Below are 26,773 nucleotides of genomic sequence, written 5' to 3' on the forward strand. Positions count from 1 at the left end.
GAAAACATGGAACAATGTTAGGCCCGCAAGGGGAAGGGAGCCTTGCGGTAGAGGGAAGAGTATGTGCAAGACCACAGAGGCAGGCAGGAACATGGCTTCTCCCCAAGGTGGTGAGGACCATGGAGGGATTGGAGCACGTGCGAGCCTGGGGCTGCAGGTGCAGGGTGGCTGGCTTGAAAGGGTGAGCGTGGGCCAGATGTGGTGGCTCACGCCTGTAATCCTAACAATTTGGGAGGCCAAAGTGGGGGGATTGCCTGAGTTCAGGAGTTCGAGACCAACCAGGGCAACATGGCAAAACCCTGTCTCTACTAAAAATACAAAAAATTATCTGGGCATGGTGGCACGTGCCTGTAATCCCAGCTACTTGGGAGGCTGAGGCATGAGAATCGCTTGAACCTGGGAGGTGGAGGTTGCAGTGAGCCAAGGTCACACCTCTGCACTCCAGCCTGGGCAACAGAGTGAGACTCCGTCTCAAAAAAAAAAATGAAAGAAAAGAAAAGAAAGAAAGAAAAAAAGAAAAAGAAAGAAAGAGAAGAAAGAAAGAGAAGAAAGAAAAGAGAAAGAAAGAAAAGAAAAAAGAAAAGAAAGAGAGAAAGAGAGAAAAAGAAAGAAAAGAAAGGGCGAGTCTGCTGGAGACAGGCCAGGTGGGGATCCAGGCAAGGTGGAGAGGCTGGACCTAGTGCAGAGGTGGGGCGTAGAGAGTCTGTTAATTTCCTGGGGCTGCCATAACAAAATGCCACAAACTGCTGGGGTTTAAAACAACGGGAAATGTATCCTTTCACAGGTCTGGAGGCCCGATGTCTGAAATCAAGGGATTGGCGGAGCTGGGTTTCCTCTGAGACTGGGTAGAACCTTCCCTTGCCTCTTCCTAGCTTCTGGTGGTGGCCTGAATCCTTGATGCTCCTTGGCTTACAGTTGCCTTACTCCAATCCCTGCCTGTTGTGACATGGCATTCCCCTTGTGCATCTGTCTTCAAATGGCATTTCCACTTCTTTGCTGTTTTTTTTTGAGACAGAGTCTCACTCTGTCACCCAGGCTGGAGTGCAATGGCACAATCTTGGCTCACTGCAACCTCCACCTCCCAGATTCAAGTGATTCTCGTGCCTCAGCCTCCCGAGAAACTGGGATTATAGGTGTGTGCCACCACACCTGGCTAATTTTTGTATTTTTTAGTAGAGATGGGGTTTTGCCATGTTGGCCAACCTGGTCTCAAATTCCTGATCTCAAGTGATCTGCCCGCTTTAGGCTCCCAAAGTGCTGGGATTACAGATGTGAGCCACTGCGCCTGTCCCATTTCCACTTATAAAGCCACCAGCCAGATTGGATTAGGGCCCACTGAATGACATTATTTTAACTTGATTACATCTGCAAATATCTTTTTTTTTCTTTTTCTTTTTTTTTTTTTTGTTAAGAGACAAAGTCCTACTCTGTTGCCCAGGTTGGAGTGCAGTGGTGTGATCCTGGCTCACTGCAGCCTCAAACTCCTGGGCTCAAGCAACCCTCCCACCTCAGCCTCCAGAGTAGCTGGGACTACAGGTGTGTGCCACCATGCCCAGCTAGTTTTATTTTTTATTTTTTTGTAGAGAATTGTTGGGGGGTGGTCTCACTCTATTTCCCAGGCTGGTCTCAAACTCCTGGCCTCATGTGATGTATTTTCAAATAAAGTCACATTCACAGGAACAGGGTGTGAGGACTTTTTGAGGGATACAGTTCAACCCACAACAGAGGAACAGGTGGTTCCACTGACTTTCTCACAGGGGACAGCCCTGACCCCTGCTCTGGATTTCACACATCAGGTCAGCGGATACCAGGTAACTGTAGATTCCCCCAGCCCAACCCAGCCAGGAGTCAGGGCTGACGGCAAAGCCCTTTGTAGACCCCATACTTTTTCAGGGTGGACTGTCCATCAGTCCTGAGGCTGAGGTGGCCAACTCGGAATGGTGCTGCAGGTCTGGAGCCCTGGAGCCCTGGCCTTGGTGTCAGACCTGCCTGGATATGCATCCTGCCTCAGTGGCTGCCTTGCTCTCTGACCCCAGCAGAGGCTGGTTGCGCAGCTTCTTTGCATCTCAGTCACTTCCTTGGGGGAGCAAAAGGGATCGCCCATGTTTCCACATTGCACAGGGCTAGACGTAGGGCTCAGTACCCCATGATCACTTATTAAAATATAAATTATGTTGGCTGGGTGCAGTGGCTCACACCTGTAATCTCAGCACTTTGGGAGGTTGAGGCGGGTGGATCACTTGGGGCCAGGAGTTCGAGACCAGCCTGCCCAACATGGCGAAACTCCATCTCTACTAAAAATACAAAAATTAGCCTGGTGTGGTGGCTCATGCCTGCAATCCCAGCTACTCAGGAGGCTGAGGCAGGAGAATTGCTTGAACCCAGCAGGCTGAGGTTGTAGTGAGCTGAGATTGCAACACTGCACTCCAGCCTGGATGACAGAGCGAGACTCCATCTAAAAAATAAATATATAAAACAAATAAAAATAAAATATAAATTATGTTAATAAAAGAGTAACTATAATAATGCCAGTAGAACAAACCAGGTGGATTGTAAATTCCAATGCAGTAATTTATATTCCTGACACCTGCTGTCTGACAGATTAGTTCTCCTTGGATCCTTAAGGGCCTCAAAATACTGGTAACAATAATAAAAATAAATCATGCAATAGGCTGGGTGGAGTGGCTCATGCTTGTAACCCCAGCACTTTGGGAGGCCGAGACAGGAGGATTGTGTGAAGCCAGGAGTTTGAGATCAGCCTGGGCAACATAGCAAGACCCCATTTCTACAAAAAGCAAAAAATTAGCCAATTGTGGTGGCGAGTGCCTATAGTCCTAGCTACCTGGGAGGCTGAGGCAGGAGGAGCACTTGAGCCCAAGAGTTTGAGGCTGCAGTGAGCCGAGATCATACCACTGCACTCCAGTCTGAGCAACAGAGTGAGACTCTATCTCAAAATAAATAAATAAATAAATAAATAATATTATTACTGGCATTTCTAGGTCTTTAGGGGCCCAAGGAGATACGATTAGTATGGAATTCTTTAAACTCATAATATTATATTGCACACTAAGTTACATCTATCATTGATTAATAAAAGTGAGGAAGGCCAGGCATGGTGGCTCACACATGTAATCCCAACACTTTGGGAGGGTGAGGCAGAAGGAATGCTTGAGGCCAGGAGTTGGAGACCACTCATCTCTATAAAAAAAACCAAAGGTGGGAGCAATTATCTCATGAATTTGGGATCAGTAACATCTTTTCCTATGAATAGTCTTAGCTACTGTCAGTGTTTTTTTTTCCCTTATTTCTCTCCATATGAGTTAAAGGTCTCATGGGTGTGCTGCAAACAATATTACTTCTTGCCAGAAAGAACATTACGAAAGTGCAGGCAATCTAAGGGATTGGTGGGGTCAAACCTCTCTCAGGGTGATGGACTGTCCTAATTGCCTGGGACAGAGGGGTTTCCTGGAAAATAGGAGTTTCAATGCTAAAACCAGGATAGTTCCAGAAAACTGGGACAGTTGGTTACCTTAACTCCTCCTCACTCTACTCAGGCCAGAAGTTCACTCCTAGGAGGCAATAACCCAAGCCCAGTGAGAGGTTAATAGCTGACTGGTATGGGTTTGAATTCTGACTCTGGCACTAATTTGCTGTGTGACTTTGGGTAGGTCACTTAACCTCTCTGAGTTTTAGTCTAAAAGCTGGGAGGCTGAATATATTTGGATAAGGTATGCAAGCACTTGACCTGGAACCTGACACAAATAGGTCTCAAATAAAGAGTCACTTGAAGCCAGGCATAGTGGCATTCTCCTCCAGCTATTCAGGGGAGGCTGAGACAGGAGGATCGCTTGAGCCCAGGAGTTTAAGACCAGCCTGGACAACATAGTGAGATCCTGTCTCAAAAAAAAAAAATTAAAAGGAGTCATCTGACTGTGGTTTCTGCCATTCAGGCCTGGATGCCAGCTCCTAGCTGGAAGACTGAAAGTCCTGTGCCCCAGGACTTTCTCTCCCACTGGGGATGCTGAATGAGGCCAGTGGTTAGAGCTGGGTGTGTCCACATCCTAGTCAGTCACACCCAGCCTGCATTAGTTTCTTGGTGGCCATCTTCCCCGCTGGATATGAGCCCCAGGAGGGATTGGCCAACTTGTTTTTTGTTGTTGGTGGTTTTTGTTTGTTTGTTTGTTTGTTTAGACATAGGATTTCGCCATGTAGCTGAAGCGGTATAACTCCAGGGCTCACTCGATCTGCCCACCCCAACCTCCCAAAGTGCTGGGATTATAGGCAGGCACTAATAGCAAGTTGGCTAGCTTGTTGACTGCTGTATGCTCAGAGCAGCTCAGGGCTGGGGGGCACAACAGGGATTTGGTGGATACCAAATTTTTTTTGGATTAATTGAATGGAATCTCACGGTGGAGCGGGGAAGCCCAGGGCTTTTGTTGGGGCAGCGTACAGGCAGGTGTGGGAGGTGGCCTGGGATGGGGGGCAGAAGTAGGAGGGGCAGGTAGAGACAGGGTGAGGCAGGCTAGGAGCCAGGGACCAGTAGGGATGGAGGGAGAGGGTGGAGGAGGGGAGAGACAGGCACTGGAGATGGGAAGGGTTTGGGGTCCCTGGGAGATGGTTTGAGTCCCTGGTCTGATACGTCCTGCAACATGACCTCGGGCAAATCCCTTCCCCTGTCCAAATGTCCATTCCCACATCTGTAAAATGGGACGGTAATTATAACGACCTCAGTTATTGTGAGGATTAATGAAGTCTGTGCAAGAAGCCCTTAGCCTGGGCCCAGGGCCTGTTGCCAATGCCCTACTGAGTGGCCCCACCCCTGCCACCTGCCTGTCTCTTCCTCCCTCTCCCTCTCTCTCTGTCTCTATTCTGATCCGGCCACACCGTCTACCTGCCCAGCCCCCTGCTCTAGTCCTACCACTTGCTGTGTGATCTTGGTAAAGTGATTTTCCCTCTCTGAGCACCATTTGTTCTCTCTAGCATGAGACAATAACAGTCCCCAGGTCGCTGATGGGGACAAACAACCCCAGGTGAAGATGGGTTGAAATAATGCCCTTTAGCCTAGTGCCAGGCACACAGTCAGAGTGAGTAACTGTTGTACTCTGTTGTACTCCTTAGGATGATCACACACACATGCACACACGCACACACGTGCACACAAGCGCACACATACACACGCGCTTTTCCAGGCCTTGGTAGCTCATGGGAGTCCCTGAACCACATAGGACTATAGCACATAGCAAATAACACATCAAATCCCTGCCACCCCATTGGGCTCTGCCCACAGACTCACCCAGGCACCACTGTGGTCTCTTGGGTTCCCCCCACCCCAATCCCCACCCCAAGTCACCACCACTGAGGCTGATTAACAAAAACACAACAAATTCCTTTACTTCTGAGGTCTCCCCTTTAAGGGGAGGCAGAAATAGAACAATCTTTTTCGGGGAGGGAAAGGGGTTTAATAAAAACTGGTATAATTAGTTAAATACTGATCTCGGTTAGGCCCTCTCTGTGCATGGGCCCAGTCTTGGCTGGCTGCGTTCCCCCAGGGAGCCCCCCCTCACCCCGGGGTCTGAGGTGGCACCAGGAGGGGGCTGGGGGCGGCCAGCACCAGCGGCGTCCTGCTCAGCCCCTCCGCAGGGAGCGAGCAGGCAGGCAAGCCGCTGGGCGGTGGGACGTCACCACCGCAGGAAATCGCGAATGAACTTCCAGAGCTTGGTGACCCACAGGTTGGCGCCGAGGTCCATCAGGTACTGGATCTCGGGCGTGAGCATGCGCCGGCAGAGCTGCGCGTGCCGCTGCCCGATGCTCTTCTTGAGGTTGTAGCCCAGGATGGACTTGGTGCCCAGCGGCTGCCAGGGCTGCATGGCCTCGTCCTGGATGGCGGCGGCGTCCACGGCATGGCCCCCGTCGATGCAGATGGTCCGCATGCGCTCGTTGGCACGGCGCAGGGCGGCCACCTCGCGGGCCATGCGCTCCCGCCCGAAGGCCTCCACCTTGCGCCAGAAGCTGGCGTTGAAGTGGCGGTAGAGGTGGGAGTCCAGCATGTTCCAGGCGGTGGCGCGCCCGTACAGCTCCCCGGAGAGCCGCGGCACGGGCGAGTCGCGGCGGGCGTTGAGCTTGAAATAGAGCACATCCTCCAGCTCCCAGCACAGCAGGTCCTTCAGCAGCACCAGCGACTCGTCGAAGTACTCTTGAAGGAGCACCAGGTGGAAGCGACGCTCCACCTCCAGGATGTGCTCCTGCACCTGCGGGCTGCTGGGGTCCAGGCTGTTGTCATAGCCCAGGTCGAAGAAGAGCAGGTTTCGGAGGTAGTGGGCATTGAAGCCGTTGGGGTCGTAGTAGCGATCCGGGTCTTGCAGGAACTCGGCCAGCTTGTCGCCGGCCGAGAGCTTCCACGTGAGGGGCACCACCGGCCCGAAGTAGTGGAAGGAGGACTCGAACAGGCGGGCGGGGTCGCGGAGCACCGTGATGAAGATGGCGTTGGGCGGCACCAGGCCACGCACCTCGTCGTAGTGGAAGCGCATGTGGTTGCAGATGATGTTGAAGCAGGCCCCGGGCCGATAGTCCCGCACCAGGCTGCGGGCGAAGAAGGTCGGGTAGTCGAAGTCATTGCGGCCGTTAGGGAAGGCGAACTTGAGCCGGTGCTTCTGGCCGAAGCGGAACAGGATGTTGAGCAGGGTGCTGCTGGCCGTCTTGTGCGTCTTCAAGAACACGATGTTGCGCCGCGGCTGGCACTCCCCCGCCGAGCCGTTGGCCCGGATCACTGCCTCTGGCTCGAGCGCAGGTGGAGAGCAGGACGCTGCGGCCTCCGGGGTCCTGCTGGGGACAGAGAGGTGGGGAGAGCCTCAGGGGGGTGCTGGGGCCCTCAGGACTCTGGTAGCTAGAGAGGGAGATTATTGGGAACAGTGGTGGCAAAGGAGCTGGGATAGTGGGACCTGTGGGGCCTGAGTCCAGGCTGGGTGCCTGCGCGGGTGGTTTGGCCTCTCTAGCCTCATGTTCCTCTTCTGTGAAATGGGGAGGATAACAGGCCCTCTTCACGGTGTTGTGAGATGAGGCACACAGGCTCTCCTCTCATTCATGGCCACTGTGTTGCATGTACCATGAATCAGTATCAGCTTGGGCCACATGAAATTGCCATTTTATAGGACAAACATGGTCAATTTTTGCAGAAATTTGCAGTTTCCTCTGTGTCAAGTTAATATCACCAACCACTGGTATTGCACCAGCTACAGGCTGTGCTGGGTCTGTGCAGAGCAGCCCCATGAGGAAACTGGAGAGCCTGGTTCTCAGGAGCTGGGCCTGGAGTCAGACCGACGCGTTTGAATCCATGCCCATGGACAGGTCGCCCCCACCAGGGCCCCGTTGGCATCTCAGATGATGCGAATCTGAGCCCTGTACAGACAGTGTTACCTGATTCTCATGCTCTATGAGGAAGGCTCTGGTTTTTTTTTGTTTTTCTTTTTGTTTTGAGACAGTCTCACTCCGTTCGCCCAGCCTGGGGTGCAGTGGTGCCATCTCGGCTCACTGCAACTTCTGCTTTCCAGGTTCAAGCAATTCTCCTGCCTCAGACTCCCAAGTAGCTGGGATTACAGACACACACCACCACGCCCAGCTAATTTTTGTATTTTTAGTAGAGATGGGGTTTCACCATGTTGGCCAGACTGGTCTCAAACTCCTGACCTCAGACGATCTGCCCGCCTGGGCCTCCCAAAGTGCTAGGATTACAGGTGTGAATTGCCGTGCCCAGCCGAAAGGCTCTGTTTTTATCCCCACTTCACAGATGGGCACACCAAGGCTCAGAGTTACACAGCGACCTCTGCCGTCAGTGGAATTTCTGTCTGGCACAGCATGGTGCAGGGTGGCTGCCCAAGATCACTGGGGCAGGCCCTGTGGTAATTACAGGGCCCCATGGGTGGGATGCCATCCTTCCCCCACCTACACCCATCATCTGCCCAGCTGGGCCACTCACGTGGAGGCCAGGCCAGCGTGCAGCGGGGGCACGGCATAGGAGTATACCAGCAGCAGGAAACTGGTGAAGAGCGCGCCCAGCACCAGCCCCTTAGCCATGGACTCCCAGGGCTTCTTCTGTGGTGGCGGCATCTCAGACACCTGCAGGGGCAGCACAGAGTGGGGCAAGTGTCAGGAAGCTGGCCCCAGGGAGCCCCCAAGGCTGCCCAGGCCTGGCAGCTGAGCCCTGCCTTTGCCTGCTCTGTGGCCCCCCAGCAGGGTCCAGACAGGGACAGAGAGACACTGGAGAGATAGACTGACAACCACCTGGAAAGAGACAGCCCCAGGGTTGCAGACAGAGACGGTAGGTGAAGCAACTCAAAGAGAGGTTGGGGAATGGGGCAGGGAGAAGGTTAAAATTTAAAAATTAAAATGAACCAGGTAGCAGAACCAGGGCCCCAAACTTTCCACTCCTTTTAATTTTTAAGCTGGCTGATAAGAAATAAAAGGAAAAGAAACAGGAAAAAATAAGACGACTAATACTTATTACCTTATTTTTTAGTTATCTTATTTTTTCTTCTGTTTCTTTTTCTTGTATTTTTTATAAAAATATATATTTAGAACATTCTTCAATTTTACTTCAAATTCTCCCAGATCTTGAAGTTATCTTATTTTTTATACCTTTTAGGGCATCATAATGAAATTATTTCCTTTTTTATATTTTAATTTTTTAAAAATAGAGACACAGTTTCGCCACGTTGCCCAGGCTGGTCTCGAACTCCTGGGCTCAAGCAATCTGCCCACCTTGGCCTCCCAAATTGCTGGGATGACAGATGTGAACCATCGCGCCCAACCATGAAACACTTTTCTAAGGCAAAAGGAAAAAGGCTGGGCACAGTGGCTCACACCTGTCATCCCAGCACTTTGGGAGGATGAGGCAGGCGGACTGCTTGAGCCAGGAGTTCAAGACCAGCCTGGGCATATGGTGAGACCCTATCTCTACAAAACAAAATTTAAAAAAATTCACCAGGCGTGGTGGCACATGCCTGTAGTCCTAGTTACTTGGAAGGCTGAGGCGGGAGGATTGCTTGAGCCTGAGTTCCAGTGAGCCATGACTGTGCCGCTGCACTCCAGCTCTGGATGACACAGTGAGACCCTGTCTCAAATAAACAAACAAATAAATAAGAAGGAAAAGAAGACCCTCTCCCCGTGCCCTGGGCCTCCCCCCTCCCCCAGGCCTGGGCCAGGGCTGTCTACAGGGAAGGCCAAGGGCTCTCTGGGGCCCGAATCCTTCACCTTTCAGAAGGCACAGCCAGCCCTACCTGTCCCCTGTGCCACCCACCCCACAGTGGTACAGGTGAGGTGCCCAGTAAGAGGCCAGGGCTCTTCTCTCCTCACTGGCTCTTGTGCCCCTGGAGTCTGTAGGGTGGCTGATGGAGAAACTGAGGCTCACGGCTGGGAGGAAGGCGGCTCAGGTGACACATCTGGCCAGGCCTCTGCTCACACACCCACCCCCTTTCCAAAGCCAGCTGGTAGGGTTGCCCAGTTAAATTCAAATTTCAGATAAACAATGAATACAATTTTTTACAGTATAAGTATATTCCAAATATTGCATGAGACATAGTTATACTAAAAATTATTCCAAGGCTGGGTGCAGTGGCTCACGCCTGTAATCCTAGCACTTTGGGAGGCCGAGGAGGGTGGCTCACCTGAGGTCAGGAGTTTGAGACAAGCCTGACCAATGTGGTGAAATTCCATCTCTACTAAAAATACAAAAAGTATCTGGGTGTGGTGGCATGTGCCTATGCCTATAGTCCCAGTTACTCAGGAGGCTAAGGCAGAAGAATCGCTTGAACCCAGGAGGTAGAGGTTGCAGTGAGCCAAGACAGTGCCACTGCACTCCAGCCTGGATGACAGAGTAAGACTCTGTGTCAAAAAAAAAAAAATATTCAAACTTCAAACTTAACTAGATGTCCTGTAGGTTTTGTTGTTATTTCCTTATTTTATTTTTCATTTTTATATGTTTATTTTATTTTTTTGAGACGGAGTCTCGCTCTGTCGCCAGGCTGGAGTGCTGTGGTGCAATCTCGGCGCACTGCAAACTTTGACTCCCTGGTTCAAGCGATTCTCCTGCCTCAGCCTCCCGAGTAGCTGGGATTACAGGCACATGCCACCACACCCAGATAATTTTTGTATTTTTAGTAGAGATGGAGTTTCACCATGTTGGCCAGGATCGTCTTGATCTCCTGACCTCGTGATCTGCCCACCTTGGCCTCCCAAAGTGCTGGGATTACAGGCGTGAGCCACCGCGCCTGGCCTATTTTTATATATTTTTAATATTTATTTTATATTATTATTTTTGAGATGCCCAGGCTGGTACTGAACTCCTGGACTCAAGCAGTCCTCCCACCTCAGCCTCCCAAAGTGCTGGGATTATAGGCATGAGCCACTGTGCCCAGCCTGTTGTTATTTGTTTGTTTTGGGGGATGATCTAAGCGTGGCAACCCTATCAGCAGGGGACTGAGACGTGGACTGTAACGGGGGCAGTTCAGGCTGAGGAACTGGAGTCCAGGAGAGAGCTGCGGCTTGGAGGGCCTTCCCACCTCCCCTTAGCTGCAAAACCAGGTCCCCAAACTTTCTACTCTTGTCCCAAACTTTCCACTCCTGTCCTGGTTCACACTGCGCTGCGCCCTGGGCCCCTGAGGCCAGGAAAAGTCACATGTGCTAATAACTACATGCATGGCAGTATCACCACTGTCCCTGGAGTCAGCCCCCCCTGGGGGAGGGTCGCACACACTATGCCCTGGAAAAGTTATGCTGAGGTGGGAGGATTGCTTGAGCCTGGGGGGCAGAGGTTGGCAGAGGTTACCGTGAGCCAAGGTCGTGCCACTGCACTTCAGCCTGGGTGACCAGAGTGAGGCCCCATCTCAAAAAAAGGCAATAATTGTCAACACGTTAACAAATGTGTTAGTTAATTTGTTACTTAACACATTTAAGTAACAAATCAGAAAGCTTGCAAAGCGGAATAAATCCGGCAGCCATGGAGGGGCCCCAGCACCAACCTCAGGCTCTGGGACCCTCAAGCCTGTGTTTCAATCCAGCACTGTGATTTCAGACAAGCCAAGAACCCTCATGGAGTCTCAGTTTCTCATCTGTAAAATGGGAAAGCTAGAGGCGCCCCTAGCTGTTCTCTGGAGAACTTTTCTAAGCGAAGTAACCAGCACATAGTCATCACTTAGAGTGTTAGCTGTACCCCTCCTGAGGCCCGGGGGGCCTGCCTTCAACCCCAAAAGGAGTGGGGGCTGGGCCGCCCACAAAGCACAAACCTACCTCAGCCTCAAGCACCCCTGTCAGCCTCCCACTTCTCAGCCACCCAGCAGAAAACAGGGCAGAGTCGTGGACCAGATCATAGTCCAAAACTCTGGGCCTCAGTTTTTCTGACTTTAAGATGAGGAAGGGTTAGGATTCCTGTGGCTTGCCCTCTGGAAATCCCAAGGAACCACCCCGGCCCCAGCAGCCCCACTCACCAAGGTACCTTCTGGAATCAGGGAGGCTGCAACAGTGGAGGCGCTGAGGTTCAGGCCCAGCAGCAGGGGGCAGACCAGCCTCCCTGCCCGGCCAATCAGGCTCCACCTGGCCCCGCCCAGGACAGTTCCTCCACTCCCCCCAACCCCATTACTGGTTCACTCATTCACTCATTCACTCACTGGTTTCATTCTCCCATTTGCTCTTTTGTTTGTTTGTTTTTGAGACGGAGTCTCCCTATGTTGCCCAGGCTGGAGTGCAGCGGTGCGACCTCGGCTCACTACAACCTCCGCCTCCTGGGTTCAAGTGATTCTCCTGCCTCAGCCTCTCGAGTAGCTGGGACTACAGGTGCCCCCCACCACACTCAAGTAATTTTTGCATTTTAGTAGAGCCAGGGTTTCACCATGTTGGCCAGGCTGGTCTCAAACTCCTGACTTCAAGCGATCCACCCGCCTCAGCCTTCCAAAGTGCTGGGATTACAGGCGTGAGCCACTGAGCCTGGCCCCCATTTGCTATTTCTCAAAGCTTACCAGGGCCCTGCCACACGTGCTGGGTGCTGCCAGCCGCTGAACCTTGGGCCATCCCTCCTAGTGTTACTTTTGAGCCCCTGTTAGGAGCCAGGCCCAGGGCAGGGGCCTGCCTCTCCAGAGCATCTAACTGACCCTGCTCAGCAACCAGTTAGTGGATACCACTCCACCCCCCGCCCTGCTGTCACCCCCATTTGGTAGATGGGAAAGGTGAGGTTCCAGGAGGTGACAACTTGTCCAGGGTCATTCAGCAAAAGGGGGGCAGGGCTGGAATTAGAGCCTGGGTCTATGGAACTCCAATGTGCTGCTTCCTGCTTTGTCCATGGCAGCCCCTGCCCAGTGTGTCCTAATCCCTGTCCCAAGCCCAGGGAAAGGAAGGAGGGAAAGTTGCATCGCAGAAAGTGGGGGATGTGAGGTTGGACAGGAAGCTCTATCCTGGGAGCACAGCAGGGTCCGGTCTCTGTGGGCTGAGCCTGTGGCCAGGATAAGGGGAGGGGAAGCAGAGGGGGCCCTGGTGTCCGTCCCTCCTGTGCCAGCCACCTGAGGGGTCCAAGGCTGGTTGTGCCCTTCCTGCCTGGCCACTGTAAACTTAGGCATGAAGCTATGAACCTCACCCTCCCTGAGCCTCAGTCTCTTCGTGTGTGCAATGGACACACAACAGCAAGATCAAGGCACACAGAGCCCTCTGTAATTACAGGCAGAGCCCCTGGGCAGACTGAGGTTGGGAGAGGAGCTAGCTGGCAGCCAGGAGCCTGGCTTGAGGGAGAACAGTCACTAGGCTACGAGATAATTTTTTTAAAAAGACAGGATCTTGCTCCATCACCCAGGCTGAAGTGAAGTGGCAGGATCATAGCTCATTGCAGCCTTGAAATCCTGGGCTCAGTGGATCCTCTTGCCTCGGCCTCCTGAATAGCTAGGACTACAGGCGTGCACCACCATGCCTGGCTACTTTTAAAAAAAATTTTTGTAGAGATGGGGGTCTCACTCTACTGCCCAGGCTGGTCTCAAACACCTGGCCTCGAGTGAATTTCCTGCCTCGGCCTCTCAAGTGCATACCACCCATGCCCAGCTAAGTTTTTAATTTTCTGTAGAGATGGGGGCTCTCACTAAGTTGCAGGCTGATCTTGAGTTCCTGGCCTCAAGTGATCCTCCCACCTCCACCTCCCAAAGTGCTGGGCATAAGCCACCATGCCTTTCCCTAAGGCTGTGAGACTGAGATAATGCACGTACCCAGGAGGTGATCAACACATATTAATTATTATCATCACCATTGACCCTGACCCAGCCTTGGTTCACTGGCGTGCCAGAGGTGAGGTCCCTTCCGTGCCCCGCTGCAGGCAAGCCTACTGGTGACTCATCCCTGAGCTCCCCGAGCCTGGCACCTGGTGAATGTGTGATGAATGACTTCCCATGACCCTCAGGGCAGAATGTGGCCAGGGCTATAGAGCCTGTGCAGAGAATGTGGATGAGGACATGGTCCAGGCAGACAACACCTCACTGAGACACAGGAGAGATCCTGTGTAGGAGACCTACAGACGAAAGTAATACATGTGAGGCACATGCATGTAAAAGCTCCCATGGGCCGGGCGCGGTGTAATCCCAGCACTTTGGGAGGCCGAGACGGGCAGATCACGAGGTCAGGAGTTCAAGACCAGACTGGCCAACATGCTGAAATGCCGTCTCTACTAAAGATACAAAAAATTAGCCGGGTGTGGTGGCAGGTGCCTGTAGTCCCAACTACTTGGGAGGCTGAGGCAGGAGAATTGCTTGAACTCGGGAGGCAGAGGTTGCAGTGAGCTGAGATTGCACCATTGCACTCCAGCCTGGGTGACAGAGTGAGACTCTTTCTCAAAAATAAATAAATAAATGGATAAAAAAATAATAAAAATAAAAATCTGAAATCTGAAATGTCCCTAAATCCAAAACTTTTTGAATGCCTACATGACACCACAAGTGGAAAATTCCATACCTGACCTCACGTGACAGATCTCAGTCAAAGCGCAGGTGCACAACACACAGTTTATTTAGCGTCCTGAAGGGAAAAATAAAACTACCTTGAGGCTATGTGTATAAGAAACATACATGAAGGTGGGGTGTGGTGGCTCATGCCTGTAATTCCAGCACTTTGAAAGACAGAGGCAGGAGGATCACTTGAGCTCAGGAGTTTGAGGCCAGCCTGACCAACATGGCAAGACCTCATCTTTACAAAAAATACAAAAATTAGCCAGGCATGGTGGTGCATGCCTGCAGTCCCAGCTACTGGGGAGGCTGAGGTGGAAGGATCACCTGAACCCGGGAGGTTGAGGCTGCAGTGAGCCATGATCGTGCCACTAAACTCCAGCCTGGGCCACAGAGCAAGACCCTATCTCAAAAAAATTAAAATTAGGCCGGGCACGGTGGCTCACGCCTGTAATCCCAGCTCTTTGGGAGGCCGAGGTGAGTGGATCACGAGGTCAGGAGATCGAGACCATCCTGGCTAACACAGTGAAACCCCGTCTCTACTAAAAATACACAAAAAATTAGCCAGGTGTGGTGGCAGGCGCCTGTAGTCCCAGCTACTCAGGAGGCTGAGGCAGGAGAACAGCGTGAACCCAGGAGGCGGAGCTTGCAGCGAGCCGAGATCGCGCCACTGCACTCCAGCCTGGGCGACAGAGCGAGACTCCATGTCAAAAAAAAAAAAAAAGCTTAGACAATAAAATCAACAAGAAAGAAGGAAAGAAACATAAATTCTTTCTAAACATAAATGTTTAGACTTGGGTTCCATCTCCAAGATATCTCATTACATATACGCATATATTCCAAAATCTGAAAAATCTGAAATCCGAAACACTTCTGGTCCCAAGCATTTCAGATAAGAGATACTCAACCTGTACCAGCTGACCCTCCATCACAGGGTGCTGTGCAGATCCTCTGCATTCCACAGGGAAAGCACCCAGCCCGAGGCTGGTGCAGAGCAGACAGTCACTCAGCAGGGCCTGCCATCATTGTTATCATCATTACCATCATTGCGTTCCCAGGGTCCCAGCCACAGCCCCATCAAAATGTGTGCCCACTGGCCCACAATGGAGGCTTGCAGGCAGCTGAGGGTCCCAAGTCCAGGGATGATCTCAATGTAGCCAGAGCCTCCTAGCCTCAGGGCCAGAAGAAAAAGAGTCAGGGAGGCTCAGCCTCAGAGAGGGCAAGGATACCTTCGGGGTTACACAGCCCAGCAGCAGCAGAGACGGGACTAGAACCTGGGTCTCCCACCTCCTCCACCCATAGTAGTGACAACCACAGGCACTCAGGATGGACGGTCCCCCCGTCACCAGGCCACTCCATCTATTCCTGCCCTTCTAGATTATGCCCATCACACTGGGCTGCATCAGTGCAGACAGCTGGCAGCAGGCCAGGCCTAGCCATCCTCCTGTTTAGCTGAACCGATAGCCTCCAGGGAACGAAGGAGAAACAGGACTTATTACCCCACATCATGCACACAGGGAAACTCAGCCCAGGATGGTAAACCTTCTGGCTTAGAGCATCACCACCAGGCAGGTCTCAGGGTATCCTACTTTCCCTGTAACCCCTGTGGCGGAGCAAAAGAAACACTCACCTCAGGCTGTGGCTGGCTGCCCCTTTCCACCCACTGCCTGAGCCACGTCCAACTCCCAGGCTGCCTCTGCGGTCACTGGGAGACAGGAATGCTCCAATGACACCCAGCAGCAAGCTGGCTGGCTCCCTCCCACTCCAGTGGTGTGAATATTCATGAGTTCTCTTCCTGGGGATAGCAGGTGGCACACCCCAGTACCCTGCAGGTGTTGCCCTGGCCTTCTGCCTCCACTGGACAGCCCTGGCCGGTCCTCACCTCTCTCTGGACCCCAACAAGCAAGCAGCTCTTTCATCCAAGGGCACAGAAAGATTCCAGGTATCCTTGGGCCAAGGACACAGCAACCGCAGAAGACTGCAGAGAGCCTAGAACAGGCTCTAAGGCTGAGTGAGGGACAGGGAGGCGCAGGTGGGCTGGGGTGCAAGATGGTTCATTGCCCCACCTATTGCATTTCATTTAAGTCTCACAGCTGATGCATCAAGAACCTCTCTTAGTCTACCCTCCTGGTAAAGAAACCAAAGCTTAGAGAGGTAATGTCACCGCCCAAGGTCACACAGCAGCAGAGAGCAGACAAAGCTGGAGTACATATGCAGACTTGCCAAACTCCAGGGCTTAAAGATGCTGAGACACAACCAGGCACCAAGGTTTATCTAAAATCTGTGGGAACCCAGAAGAATGAACAACTAACTCAGCCTGGAAGGCTTCCAGGAGGCAGAGCATCTGACCAGGGCTCAGAAGATGAGTCTGGCAAGATTTCACTTCCTGAGCTCTAAATTGTTCATCAGAGAGGGTGTCCTGCCTCTATCCCTGGGTAAGGAATGGTGATACCCAGATATTTGACCAGCTCTGCAGGATTTGGGCTGATTGGAGATGCAGATCCTCCCCAAGGCCTTGGCAGAAAAAGGCAGTTCTAGGTGCCCTGGCCCTAAGCCCCAGGAACCCTAGGACTCAGTTCAGGCACTTGAATCTTAGGTTCATGTCAGTTGTCTCAGCTTTGCCCATGGGCAGAGGGTCTCCTTGTGCCCAGAAATGCCTCCTCCATCCTCCCTTCAGCAATGCTGCCTAGAACCCCATCATGGACCAGGCAGGTGTCACCATTTAGGGACCCAGGTGCCACCATCAATTAATAATGATCATTATTGTGACGGTCATTCATCCCACACTAAGCACTTTCATAGGCTAAGCAGCTGCCAACCCCTCCCAGGGAACAGCAGGCATCCTCACTTGCTCTGAGTCCCCCTTTCCCTCAAAGCCTCACCAGTCTGGGAGCAGCCCCCAAGCACCCACGAAACACCAGAGCTTAAACTGCCACAACGCAGACCCAGAGTCGCCTTCTCTCTAGGTGCCGGAACCAGGTTTGGGACATGGTATGGAGTTGTTTTATCCAGCCTAACATCCCATTGACCTTCGGCCTTTTGAGCTGAGCTAGAATGAAGACAGCTTTCTGAGGGTGAGTCAGGGCGGAGCGGGCATCAAACCGCAGGGGCTGTAGTTTATTAGCGTGGACTCTGAACCCAACATGGTCCACTTCTGTGCTTGGGACCTGTCATGCATCATGCAGCCTCATAGTCCTCTCTGGGGAGCTCTTGTTATCACCTCCGTTTTATAGAGGGGTGAGAACTTCATCTAGGTGAGAGTGAAGTGCAGGCTCTTGAACAAGAAGTGAGATCGTGGCTGAGGAGGTGAGCAACTAGCCAAGGGAAGCAAAGATTTCCAGAGTAGGGAGCGCTGATGGTAGACCTGTGCTTCCAGCCCTGCCAGAGGGGTCTCTTCCCAGAGTATTGATGATAACATCTTTTTTTTTTTTTCTTGAGACAGAGTCTCGCTCTGTCACCCAGGCTGGAGTGCAGTGGCGCCATCTTGGCTCACTGCAAATTCCGCCTCCCGGGTTCATGTTATTCTCCTGCCTCAGCCTTCTGAGTAGCTGGGACTACAGGCGCCTGCCACCATGCCCGGCTAATTTTTTGTATTTTTAATAGAGACAGCGTTTCACCGTGTTAGCCAGGATGGTCTCGATCTCCTGACCTCATGATCCGCCCACCTCAGCCTCCCAAAGTGCTGGGATTACAGGCGTGAGCCACCGTGCCCAGCCGATGACAGCATCTTTGGCTGGTTCTCTACCCCCACCCCCAGGAAATTTTTATTTTATTTTATTTTTTTTGAGACAGAGTCTCACTCTGTTGCCCAGGCTGGAGAGCAGTGGCAAGATCTTGGCTCATTGCAACCTCTGCCCCTTGGGTTCAAGCAATTCTCCTGCCTCAGCCACCCAAGTAGCTGGGATTACAGGCATGCACCACGGTGCCCAGCAAAAACTTTTTCAATGATAAAAGCAGTATACTGAAAAAAAAATTCAAACAATACAGAAGAGTATAAAGACGATGATTAAAAGAACCCCAGCCCCAGACATCATCACCATCACAGGATTTCTGGCCATATATTTACATAGATGATGGAATGGAAACTGTTTTTGTTTTTTTGACACAGGGTCTTGCTCTGTCACCCAGGCTGGAGTACAGTGGCATGATCATGACTCACTGCAGCCTCAAACTCCTGGGCTCAAGAGACCCTTCCACCTCAGCCTCTCGGGTAGCTGGGACTACAGGTACGCACCACCACACCCGGCTAATTTTTGTATTTTGATTTTTTGTAGAGATGGCGTCTTGCTATGTTGTCCAGGCTGGTCTTGAACTCCTGGGCTCAAGTGGCCCTCCCGCCTCAGCCTCCCCAAGTGCTGGGATTACAGGTGTGAGCCATGGAGCCCAGATGCACGTGCTTCTTTGGGGACATATTTTGTTAAGTTGCTTTTTTCCCACCTACCAATAAATTGTAGACATCTTGCAGCCATGATAGTTTTTTGTTTGGTTGTTTTTTGTTGTTGTTTGAGACAGAGTTTCACTCTTGTCACCCATGCTGGAGTGCATTGGGGCAATCTCGGCCCACTGCAACCTCCACCCTCTGGGTTCAAGCAATTCTCCTGCCTCAGCCTTCCAAGTAGCTGGGATTACAGGCACCCGCCACCACACCCGGCTAATTTTGTATTTTTAGTAGAGACAGGGTTTCACCATCTTGGGCAGGCTGGTCTCAAACTCCTGACCTCAAGTGATCCACCTGCTTCGGCCTCCCAAAGTGCCGGGATTACACACACGAGCCACCACACCCGGCCCATGATAGTTTTAAATTGATCCATCCCACAGATATTTACTGGGCACCTGCACTCCAGGACTAGAGTTCATGATAACCCAGTGCAGAGAACTCGGGGCTCACGGTCCTAACTGGGGAGACACAGGAACACATAGCTGTGAGGCGAGGGCAGTGATGGACAACGGATTGTTTGAGGCTTGCAGAAGCATGAAGAAAACACCTGATCCAGCCTTGGGGAGGGGAGAGCGGTATCGGGAAGGCTTCCTGGGGTAGGGGCGTCTGGTGGCAGAAGCTGTTGTGTGGTCTCCAATTTCCAAAGACAGTCCCCCTTTCTCCATGGCAGCACAGCTAGACTATATTTCCCATGCGCCTTGCAGTTCAGTGTCCTCACATAACTGGGTCCTGGCCAATGAGATGTGAACAGAATGCCAGCTGATGAGGTTAAGTGGGTGGACCTTTTCTGTGGTCTCCTTTCCCATTTACTGGATGAACAGGGCGGTCTTCAAGGATCTGGGCATGGGCGGAGCTGGGAGGAGCCTAGGTCTTTGCATCTCCACCCACCAGACACTGACTGGATTTCAAGAAAACGAGAACTGTATTACGCCTTTTAGAACTTCAGGTTTGTCTGTTACAGCAGCTAGCATTAACTAATATGCCTGTTACCCTAGAATGAGCCACACAGAGAGAAAAGCAAATGCGAAGGCCCAGGGCAACTGAGAAACAAACATTCCACCTGGCTGGAGTGTTTGGCGTGTGTGCGTGTCATAGGCTGGGTGGGCAGGGCAGGGACTCCAGAGACAGCCAGAAACTAGGGCAGGGTTAAGAGGGACATGCAGGGGCCAGGCGCAGTGGCTCACACCTGTAATCCCAGCACTTTGGGAGGCCGAGGCAGGCAGATCACCTGAGGTTAGGGGTCCGAGACCAGCCTGGCCAACATGGTGAAACCCCGTCTGTACTAAAAATACAGAAATTAGCCGGGCGTGATGGCAGGCACATGTAATCCCAGCTACTCGGGAGGCTGAGGCAGGAGAATCACTCGAACCTGGGAGGCAGAGTTTGCAGCAGAGATCGCGCCACTGCACTCCAGCCTGGGCAACAGAGTGAGACTCCATCTCAAAAAAAAAAAAAACAGGAAGTATGCTACTGAGTCTCGCCTAGATCCTGTGGGCTGTAGGGAGAGACCCATAGGAGGGTCTTCAGCAGAGGAGGGAGCAGATGGGATTCCCATTGGGCTAATGGGTAAGAAATGAACTGTAGGGATGCGGAAGGAGAGGGAGGAGCAGGCCGACCTCCATAGTAGTTGTTACAGCTGTGCAGGTGTGACCTGGAACAAGAAGAAGGCTGGGGAAGTACCAGAGCTGTCTGTAGACCACGCAAAGGTAGCATTCTGTTGGCGGCAGGGTGTGGAGGAGAGGGGGGAAGAGTTGCTGTTGGGTGACCGGCTGGCTGGAGGTAGAGCTAGTCCCTGAGTCTGGGAGGCTGAGAGAGGGCCAGGTTGAATGCTGGGTGAAGCAGGTGGTGTCAGGTTCTGTTTAGAACATGCTGAGTCTGAGGGATGTTTGGGATGATCATAGAATGCCTGAAGAGCAGTAGGAGCAAAGAGGGGGGTCTTGGGGAAGGGAAAGAGGTAGGTGGGGAGCTGGGCACCGAAGTGGGAATTGAGGCCATAGGGGTAAGTAGAGTCACCAAGGGAAGGGTGAGGAAGGACAGGGAGCCTGTGCTTACGGAGCAGGGTGAAGAAGAGCTCCCTAAGGAGACAAAAGAGGGCAGCTAGGGCTGTATCAGAGTCTGCAGCACCGCTATTCCCCCATAAACCATTCCCCGGCCGGGCATGGTGGCGTGCACCACCCAGCATTTTGGGGAGGCCAAGACAAGCAGATTGCTTGAGCCCAGGAGTTCGAGACCAGCCTAGACAACATAGTGAGACCCCATCTGTATAAAAAATTTAAAAATTAGCCCTGTGTGGCGGTGCACGCCTGTAGCCCCAGCTACTCAGGAGGCTGAGGCAAGAGGACCCCTTGAACCCAGGAGTTCGAGGTTACAGTGAGGTATGAACGTACCACTGCACTCCAAGCCTGGGCAACAGTGCAAGACCTCATCTTAAAAAAACAAACCTCAAGAAACAAAAGCCATTCACCGACTGAGGAACATCCATGCTGTTTGCTCATATGCACGTACAGGAACAGGGCTCTGGCAGAGAAGGTGGTGGGGTGAGGGTATCCCAGGACTGCTTTCTGTAGCTGGAGGGGAATCCCATCAGGATATGGAAGGAGCTTTTAAGAGTGGAGCAAAACAACTCTCCCTATGGTGTTCATAGTGCAGATTTGATAGCAGCTATTACAGTTCTGAGTGTGCCTGTTCTCAGACCCAGCAATCCACCTGCAGGAATATGGTTCAAAGATAATCTAACAATCAATCTGAGATGAGCATGTAAAAGTGGCCACTGCAGTATCATTTCTTCCAGTGCTCACAGAGCCTTTACCCCCATTTAGAAGTTGAGGAAACTGTGGCTCGGAGAGATTAAAAAAGAGTTACCTGACCGGGTGCAGTGGCTCACGCCTGTAATCCCAGCACTTTGGGAGGCCAAGGCGGGTGGATCACCTGAGGTCGGGAGTTTGAGACCAGCCCGACAACATGGAGAAACCCCATCTCTACTAAAAATACAAAAATTAGCTGGGCATAGTGGTGCATGCCTTTAATCCCAGGCTGAGGCAGGAGAATCACTTGAACCCGGGAGGCAGAGGTTGCAGTGAGCCAATATCGTGCCATTGCACTCCAGCCTAGGCAAAAAGAGCGAAACTCCGTCTCAAAAAAAAAAAAAAAAAGAGTTGCCTAATATTAAGCCTGGAATGCACTGTTTATGGAATAAACTTATTCATGTAGAGAAAAGTTGTACATTTGTACATGTGTATAAGGGTCTGGAAAGACACCCAGTTATAAATTGTAGCTCCCTGGGGAGTAAGCCCATTCACTTTCTGGAACATATTTTGATTCTGTGATGATACATACACACACACACACACACACACACACACACACACTCTTTACAAAACAGCTTATATTACTTTGGAAAGATAAATAAAGATATTTCCACTTTGAAAATCTGCAGCCTGGCTGGAGGAAGATGAGCTCCACCTCTCCTCACTGTGTGGCTGAGGCAAGACTCTGCCCTCTCTGAACCTCAGTGCACCAAGTGAGGAAGTGGCAACAGGGGCCTGGGACCGAGAAGGAGCTGGGAAGTGTGGGTGGCACAGCAGAATGGGCGGATAGGATAGGTTAACCCTCCATCCAGGGGTACTGGGGAAGTGACTTGCAAGCACCCAGAAGCTTCCTCAATCTGAGCCCCTCTAGAATGGGGTGCTGGAGCAGAGAGGGGGAAGACCACCCATTGGAGCATTTCAGCTGGATCCCAACTCGCTGGCTCAGAGGACCACTTCCAAAATGTCAGCCCAGACATCTGGCCCCTGCTGTGCCCTAGCCTGCAGGGGTGGATGCAGGTGGTAGCCGGCCCGGCAGTTGAGAGAGGGTAATGTTCTTTGATGATTCAGAAAGCACTTTTTGAACTTTCAGGGCCATCTCTCTCTGCTGTTTCAAAGGGCATCCACGGCTGGGCGCAGTGGCTCACGCCTGTAATCCCAGCACTTTGGGAGGCCGAGGCGGGCAGATCACGATGTCAGGAGATTGAGACCATCCTAGCTAACACGGTGAAACCCCGTCTCTACTAAAACTATAAAAAAATTAGCCAGGCTTGGTGGCAGGCACCTATAGTCCCAGCTACTCGGGAGGCTGAGGCAGGAGAATGGTGTGAACCTGGGAGGCGGAGCTTGCAGTGAGCCGAGATTGCACCATCGCACTCCGGCCTGGGCGACAGAGCAAGACTCCGTCTCAAAAACAAAAACAAAGGGCATCCATGCCTGTGACCTTGACAGACACTCCCAGTCTCCTCTGCTAGCCCCATGTGATGTGTGGGGAAACTGAGGCTCAGTTTTTTTGCCTACTCGGCAAAGCCAAAATGAGGAGCAAGGCCACAGCTCTTCCTGCTCCACTGCCTTGTCTGGGTAAATCACCCCGCTTCCTGAGCGGGGATTTGAGTAGCCTTAGAGAAGCGCTAACTGGGGCATTGCAAGTCACAGCTTCACCGAGAAGTCAGTCACTTTGTCACTAGCTCCAAAAATGCTGAGAACCCCAGAGCTGAGTATGTAGGAGTTGATAATATCAGTCTCTGTACCTTACAACATGCCTGAAATATTTTTTAAGGATTCTTATGCGCTTATTTGCCTAAAACTATGTAACAATATAAAGGTTTGTGAAAAGGTATTGACACTTGCAATGCACAATGCCGGAGATACATACACCCACCTCTCCACTCCTGGAAACTCCCCTGGTAACAAATGCTGGCTCCACCACCCCCTAAGCTGGGTGACCTTGGGCAAGTGACTTCTCCTCTCTGAGCCTTGGTTTCCTAAAAAATGGCAGGTACTATGACGCTTTCACAGGCCTGCTGTGAGGCACACAGAGCCCTTCACACACTCAGCATTAGCTCCTCTGATTGTATTGTGATCCTGCTAGATCCCACCTGGTAGGGGAAGCGGGCTCTGTCTGTCCAGACTTCTAGAAGGATACCATCCCCATCCAAGGAGCCAGAACTAGCAGGGGGGAAGGCAGGCATCCTCTGGGCCCCCACTTCCTCCCACCATCACCCCTCACCTGGAGATTCCAGCAGTCCCCAGCCTGATGACCCCCATGGGCATCTGTGCTCCATCCTGCTCTGCCCTGTTTGGAGTCGGGTGGAGCCCCTAAAAGGGTTCATCCATATTCCTCACCCAGTCAAGTGAAGCAAGGAGCCCTTCAGGAGCCTGCAGCCGGGCCCAGAATTCCATTTGTGCATCATTCTCTCAGGTTAATCATTGCCTCTTTCACTGGGTGGCACATCCAGTCCCTCAGAACACAGTGGGAGGGGCTGTGGGGGACACACTCCTCCCTTGCTGGGTGACAAGAGGGCATCGGACCCATTAAGGGAAGGGGATGCATGGGGACCAGGCATTCTCTGTCCACAAGGAGCTTCCTCCAGGAAGGGATCTGCCTGAGCAAGCAGGGAATAAAGCAGGCTGAGGTGGCAGCTGGGAACAGGGCTTCGTTGTCTCTGCTCCCGGGGTAGCAGCCTGCTCACCCGCTGAAGTGTCAGGCGGAGCTGGGAGCCAGGGAGGCGAGGGGGGGTGTCCAGAGCTGAGGGTTTGGGGCAGCCCAGGCAGACCCAAGAAGACAGGACCCCAAAGGAGCAGAGAGAGGTCATGGGTTGGGCTGGGGTCCTGAAATGGGGGCCAGGGCAAGACTCCTATGATTTGGAGTCAGCTCAGCTACCTCTGAGCCATGTGACCTTGGACAAGTCATTGAATCTCCCTGAGCCTCAGTATCCCCCTCTGGATAATGGGGATAGGTGGCAATGCCTCCTTCACAGGACAAGGAACAGTGTGTACACAGTGACTGCTCTGGCCTAGGACTGCCCTCCTGTGCCCCCTGTGTGGGCCTGGATGAGCCTCACCCTCTCTGGGCCTCAGGTCACCCCGTCAGTAAAGGAAGAGGTTGGGTTTTCCCAACTGGAATAGACAGTCCTCCACACCTCTCTGCCCTCTGGAGGATTCTCATGCACCTGTCACCGCGGCAGCCCGGGGATCAGGTGTCAGGCATGCTGCCTTCTCTCCCTTTCCTTCCCCCTGGTGTGGGTTACAGCAGCCAGACATGCCCATCACCTCTCTGGCTCTGGGCAGCTGGGAGGGGCAGTTCCCATTGGGCAGGGCTCGGTCTGTAGTGTGCTCTGTGCTGGTACCAAAATGCTGGCCTGGCACCGAAGGGGCAGACCAAGCTGGACCCCCTTCCTGGGCACTGGGCTAGGAAACAGGAACTGCAGGATTTCCTATAGGACCACTCCTGGATGCCAGGGTTTGTCCCACTCTCCCAAACCTCTCCTTGGTGGCTTTGCTTCCTCTGGGGTACAGGCCAGGGCCTTCCCCCAGCAGAGGGGATCCATCCCTTACTATGGTCTCTGGTTCCTGCTCTGACCCCCTTTCTAGGAAGGGCTGATGGAGACAGGGGAGATCTCTGCCCCTCCTCCCCTAGGGCTCTGGCCACTGTGTCCAAGATTAATCATTAACGCACTCCCAGCTCCAGCCCAGCCCCAGCAGCCTGCCTTCTGCCCCACCCATCCCACCTTCAGGGACTAGGAAGCCCTGGAAGGGGGGCTGGGGGACAGGGGAAAAAACCAAGGGCATGGAGGGCACCAACCTGCGCCCTCCCTGACCCCCACCAGGCCACCCTCTGGCAGTGGGCAGGGGTACCCAGCGCTTAGAACAGCGGTGCTGCACTCCTATTCCCCTCCTCCGGCGCGCAGTCCCAGTTTGGGGGTTAGCGTAATGTGGGCGGTATCCCCAGGGAGTAGACTGAGGCAGGGCTCAAGCTGGCAGTGGGTGCTGGAGCCCGGGACGTACCTTGTCCCCGTCCTCCTCCGCCTCAGCGTGGCTGGCTCGGCCCGGGCCGCGCCGCCCGGGCGCTCACTGGGCGGCGGGGCGCACCCGGCCGGGCCCCACGCTCCACCAGACCTGGTCCATGCCCCCGCCCCCGCCGCTGCTGCAGCGCCGCACCCGCTCCCGGCCAGGTGCGGCCGCCAGCCTGGCCCAGCCTCCGGCGCCGGGGCCAATGGACGCCCCGGACCCCAGACCCCTCCCCGCCCCGGGCCGGCCCCCTCCCCGCCCCATCCCGGCCCCTCTGCGCCCGCCCGAGACGCACAGAAGCCGCATTCAGCGCGCTGGGGCGCATCGCTGCGCCCCCGCCGCCGGCCCAACAAGGCCCGTTTGTCTCGGACGCGCCAACGGGGCCATTGTCCCGCCGCCGGCCCTCTGGCTCAACGGAGCCCCCAGCCCAGAAGACTTGAGGATGCCCAGGCTTGGTGGTGGTGGGGAGGGGAGCCAGGGCTCTGGGAAAAAGGCGGCGGCCGGACTATTGCTGAACTTTGGTTGGGGGGTCCTGGGGTCCTTAGGATCCAATGGATCATATGGCTTCTTGCTCTAGTCAGTGCCAACTGGGGACGACACATTTTTGGCACTCATGGGAGTGGAAGGAGCTCAAGCAAGAGACTGAGCTCCAACTGGTCCTGCCACTTGGAGGTCTCAGCTGTCACTCTCTAGGGTGCCAGTGAGGGCTGAGCAGGGCCATCAGAAGGCAGGTGTTCCATCCAGGCCCTGTCTCATTTTCCAGGCCTGGCCTTTCCTTCTTCACCCCAGAGGAGCAAGACCATGGATGAGGACCAATGCCTGCCAGGGACCAGGAATCCTCAGCGCCAGCTGTGGGCAGTAAGGAACCAGCTGGCCACCCAGTGGGGCCTGGGACGTGTCAGAGCCCCACTGCCCCCGCCATTACTGGGTGATTCTGGAATGGGGAAAATTCCACATCAGCATGGCTGCCAGGAATTTTTCCGTATCTGATGGGCCTGCGCTCTAGCCGTGTGGCCCTGGATGCACAGGCCCCTAGACAGGCCTGAGTTGTCTCCCAGGGCTGCAGGCTCTGGCTCCAGAGGTCCTGACCCTCTGTTCCAGCCTCTGGAGGCAACCTCCCTCCCTCCCATCGCCGTGTGCATGACAGAGTGGGAATGGCACACAGCCCTCTCCTCCCACCCACAGCCAGTCCCAGCTGAGAGGAAGAGCCCTAGGTTTTCTGCTCCCCAGGCCAGAGCCTGCCCAAGCTCTCGCCTTCCCCTGCACAGGTTGGACCTACATCCACTGCCACAAAAACATTCTCTGCCCACACAGCCAGCAAACAGTGAGAGGCAGAGGGCAAGCCCCTCAGGTGCCTGGATTCAGGGAAAGTAGAGCCATTCCAAAACCACACTTCTTCAGCCTGGGCCCAACCCTCGACAGCACTCATCCCGGGACGGGAGGTGAGTCCTGGGAGGGGCTCAGAGTGAGCACCAAGAGCCCCAGGTTGTGGTCCTGGCTCCATCATGATGCACTGGCGGTTCCAGGCAAAGGCATATCCCAATGGACGTCGGCAGGGA

The 26,773-nt window shown here is 53.3% G+C and overlaps 1 protein-coding gene across 4 annotated transcripts; it reads right to left on the reverse strand.

The window, feature by feature from the left end:
- Window positions 1-5,365: 5,365 nt before the first annotated feature.
- GAL3ST1 (galactose-3-O-sulfotransferase 1) lies at window positions 5,366-25,394 on the reverse strand. Of its 4 annotated transcripts, none has more exons than XM_054470332.2 (3): window positions 25,212-25,394; window positions 7,973-8,112; window positions 5,366-6,819 (listed from the first exon to the last, which is right to left on the reverse strand). In XM_054470332.2, the coding sequence occupies exons 2-3, from the start codon at window positions 8,101-8,103 to the stop codon at window positions 5,679-5,681; spliced, it is 1,272 nt and encodes a 423-aa protein (XP_054326307.2). In that variant the 5' UTR covers window positions 8,104-8,112; window positions 25,212-25,394; the 3' UTR covers window positions 5,366-5,678. The 4 variants fall into 4 exon arrangements, with proteins under 4 accessions (XP_054326307.2, XP_054326304.2, XP_054326306.2 ...); XM_054470329.2 differs by having other exon boundaries at window positions 5,366-6,822; window positions 25,212-25,337; XM_054470331.2 differs by lacking the exon at window positions 25,212-25,394 and adding an exon at window positions 11,478-11,754.
- Window positions 25,395-26,773: the final 1,379 nt, after the last annotated feature.

This window comes from Pongo pygmaeus, chromosome 23 (genome assembly GCF_028885625.2).
Source record: "Pongo pygmaeus isolate AG05252 chromosome 23, NHGRI_mPonPyg2-v2.0_pri, whole genome shotgun sequence".
Lineage (NCBI taxonomy): Eukaryota > Metazoa > Chordata > Mammalia > Primates > Hominidae > Pongo > Pongo pygmaeus.

What these genes read in the sequence shown, in the direction of transcription:
- GAL3ST1 (XM_054470329.2), bottom strand. Translation starts at nt 8,103, where the DNA reads ATGCCGCCACCACAGAAGAAGCCCTGGGAGTCCATGGCTAAGGGGCTG. An exon ending in CACGCTGGCCTGGCCTCCAC is followed by an intron (nt 6,823 to 7,972) that starts GTGAGTGGCCCA and finishes CTCTGTCCCCAG; the next exon opens with CAGGACCCCGGAGGCCGCAG.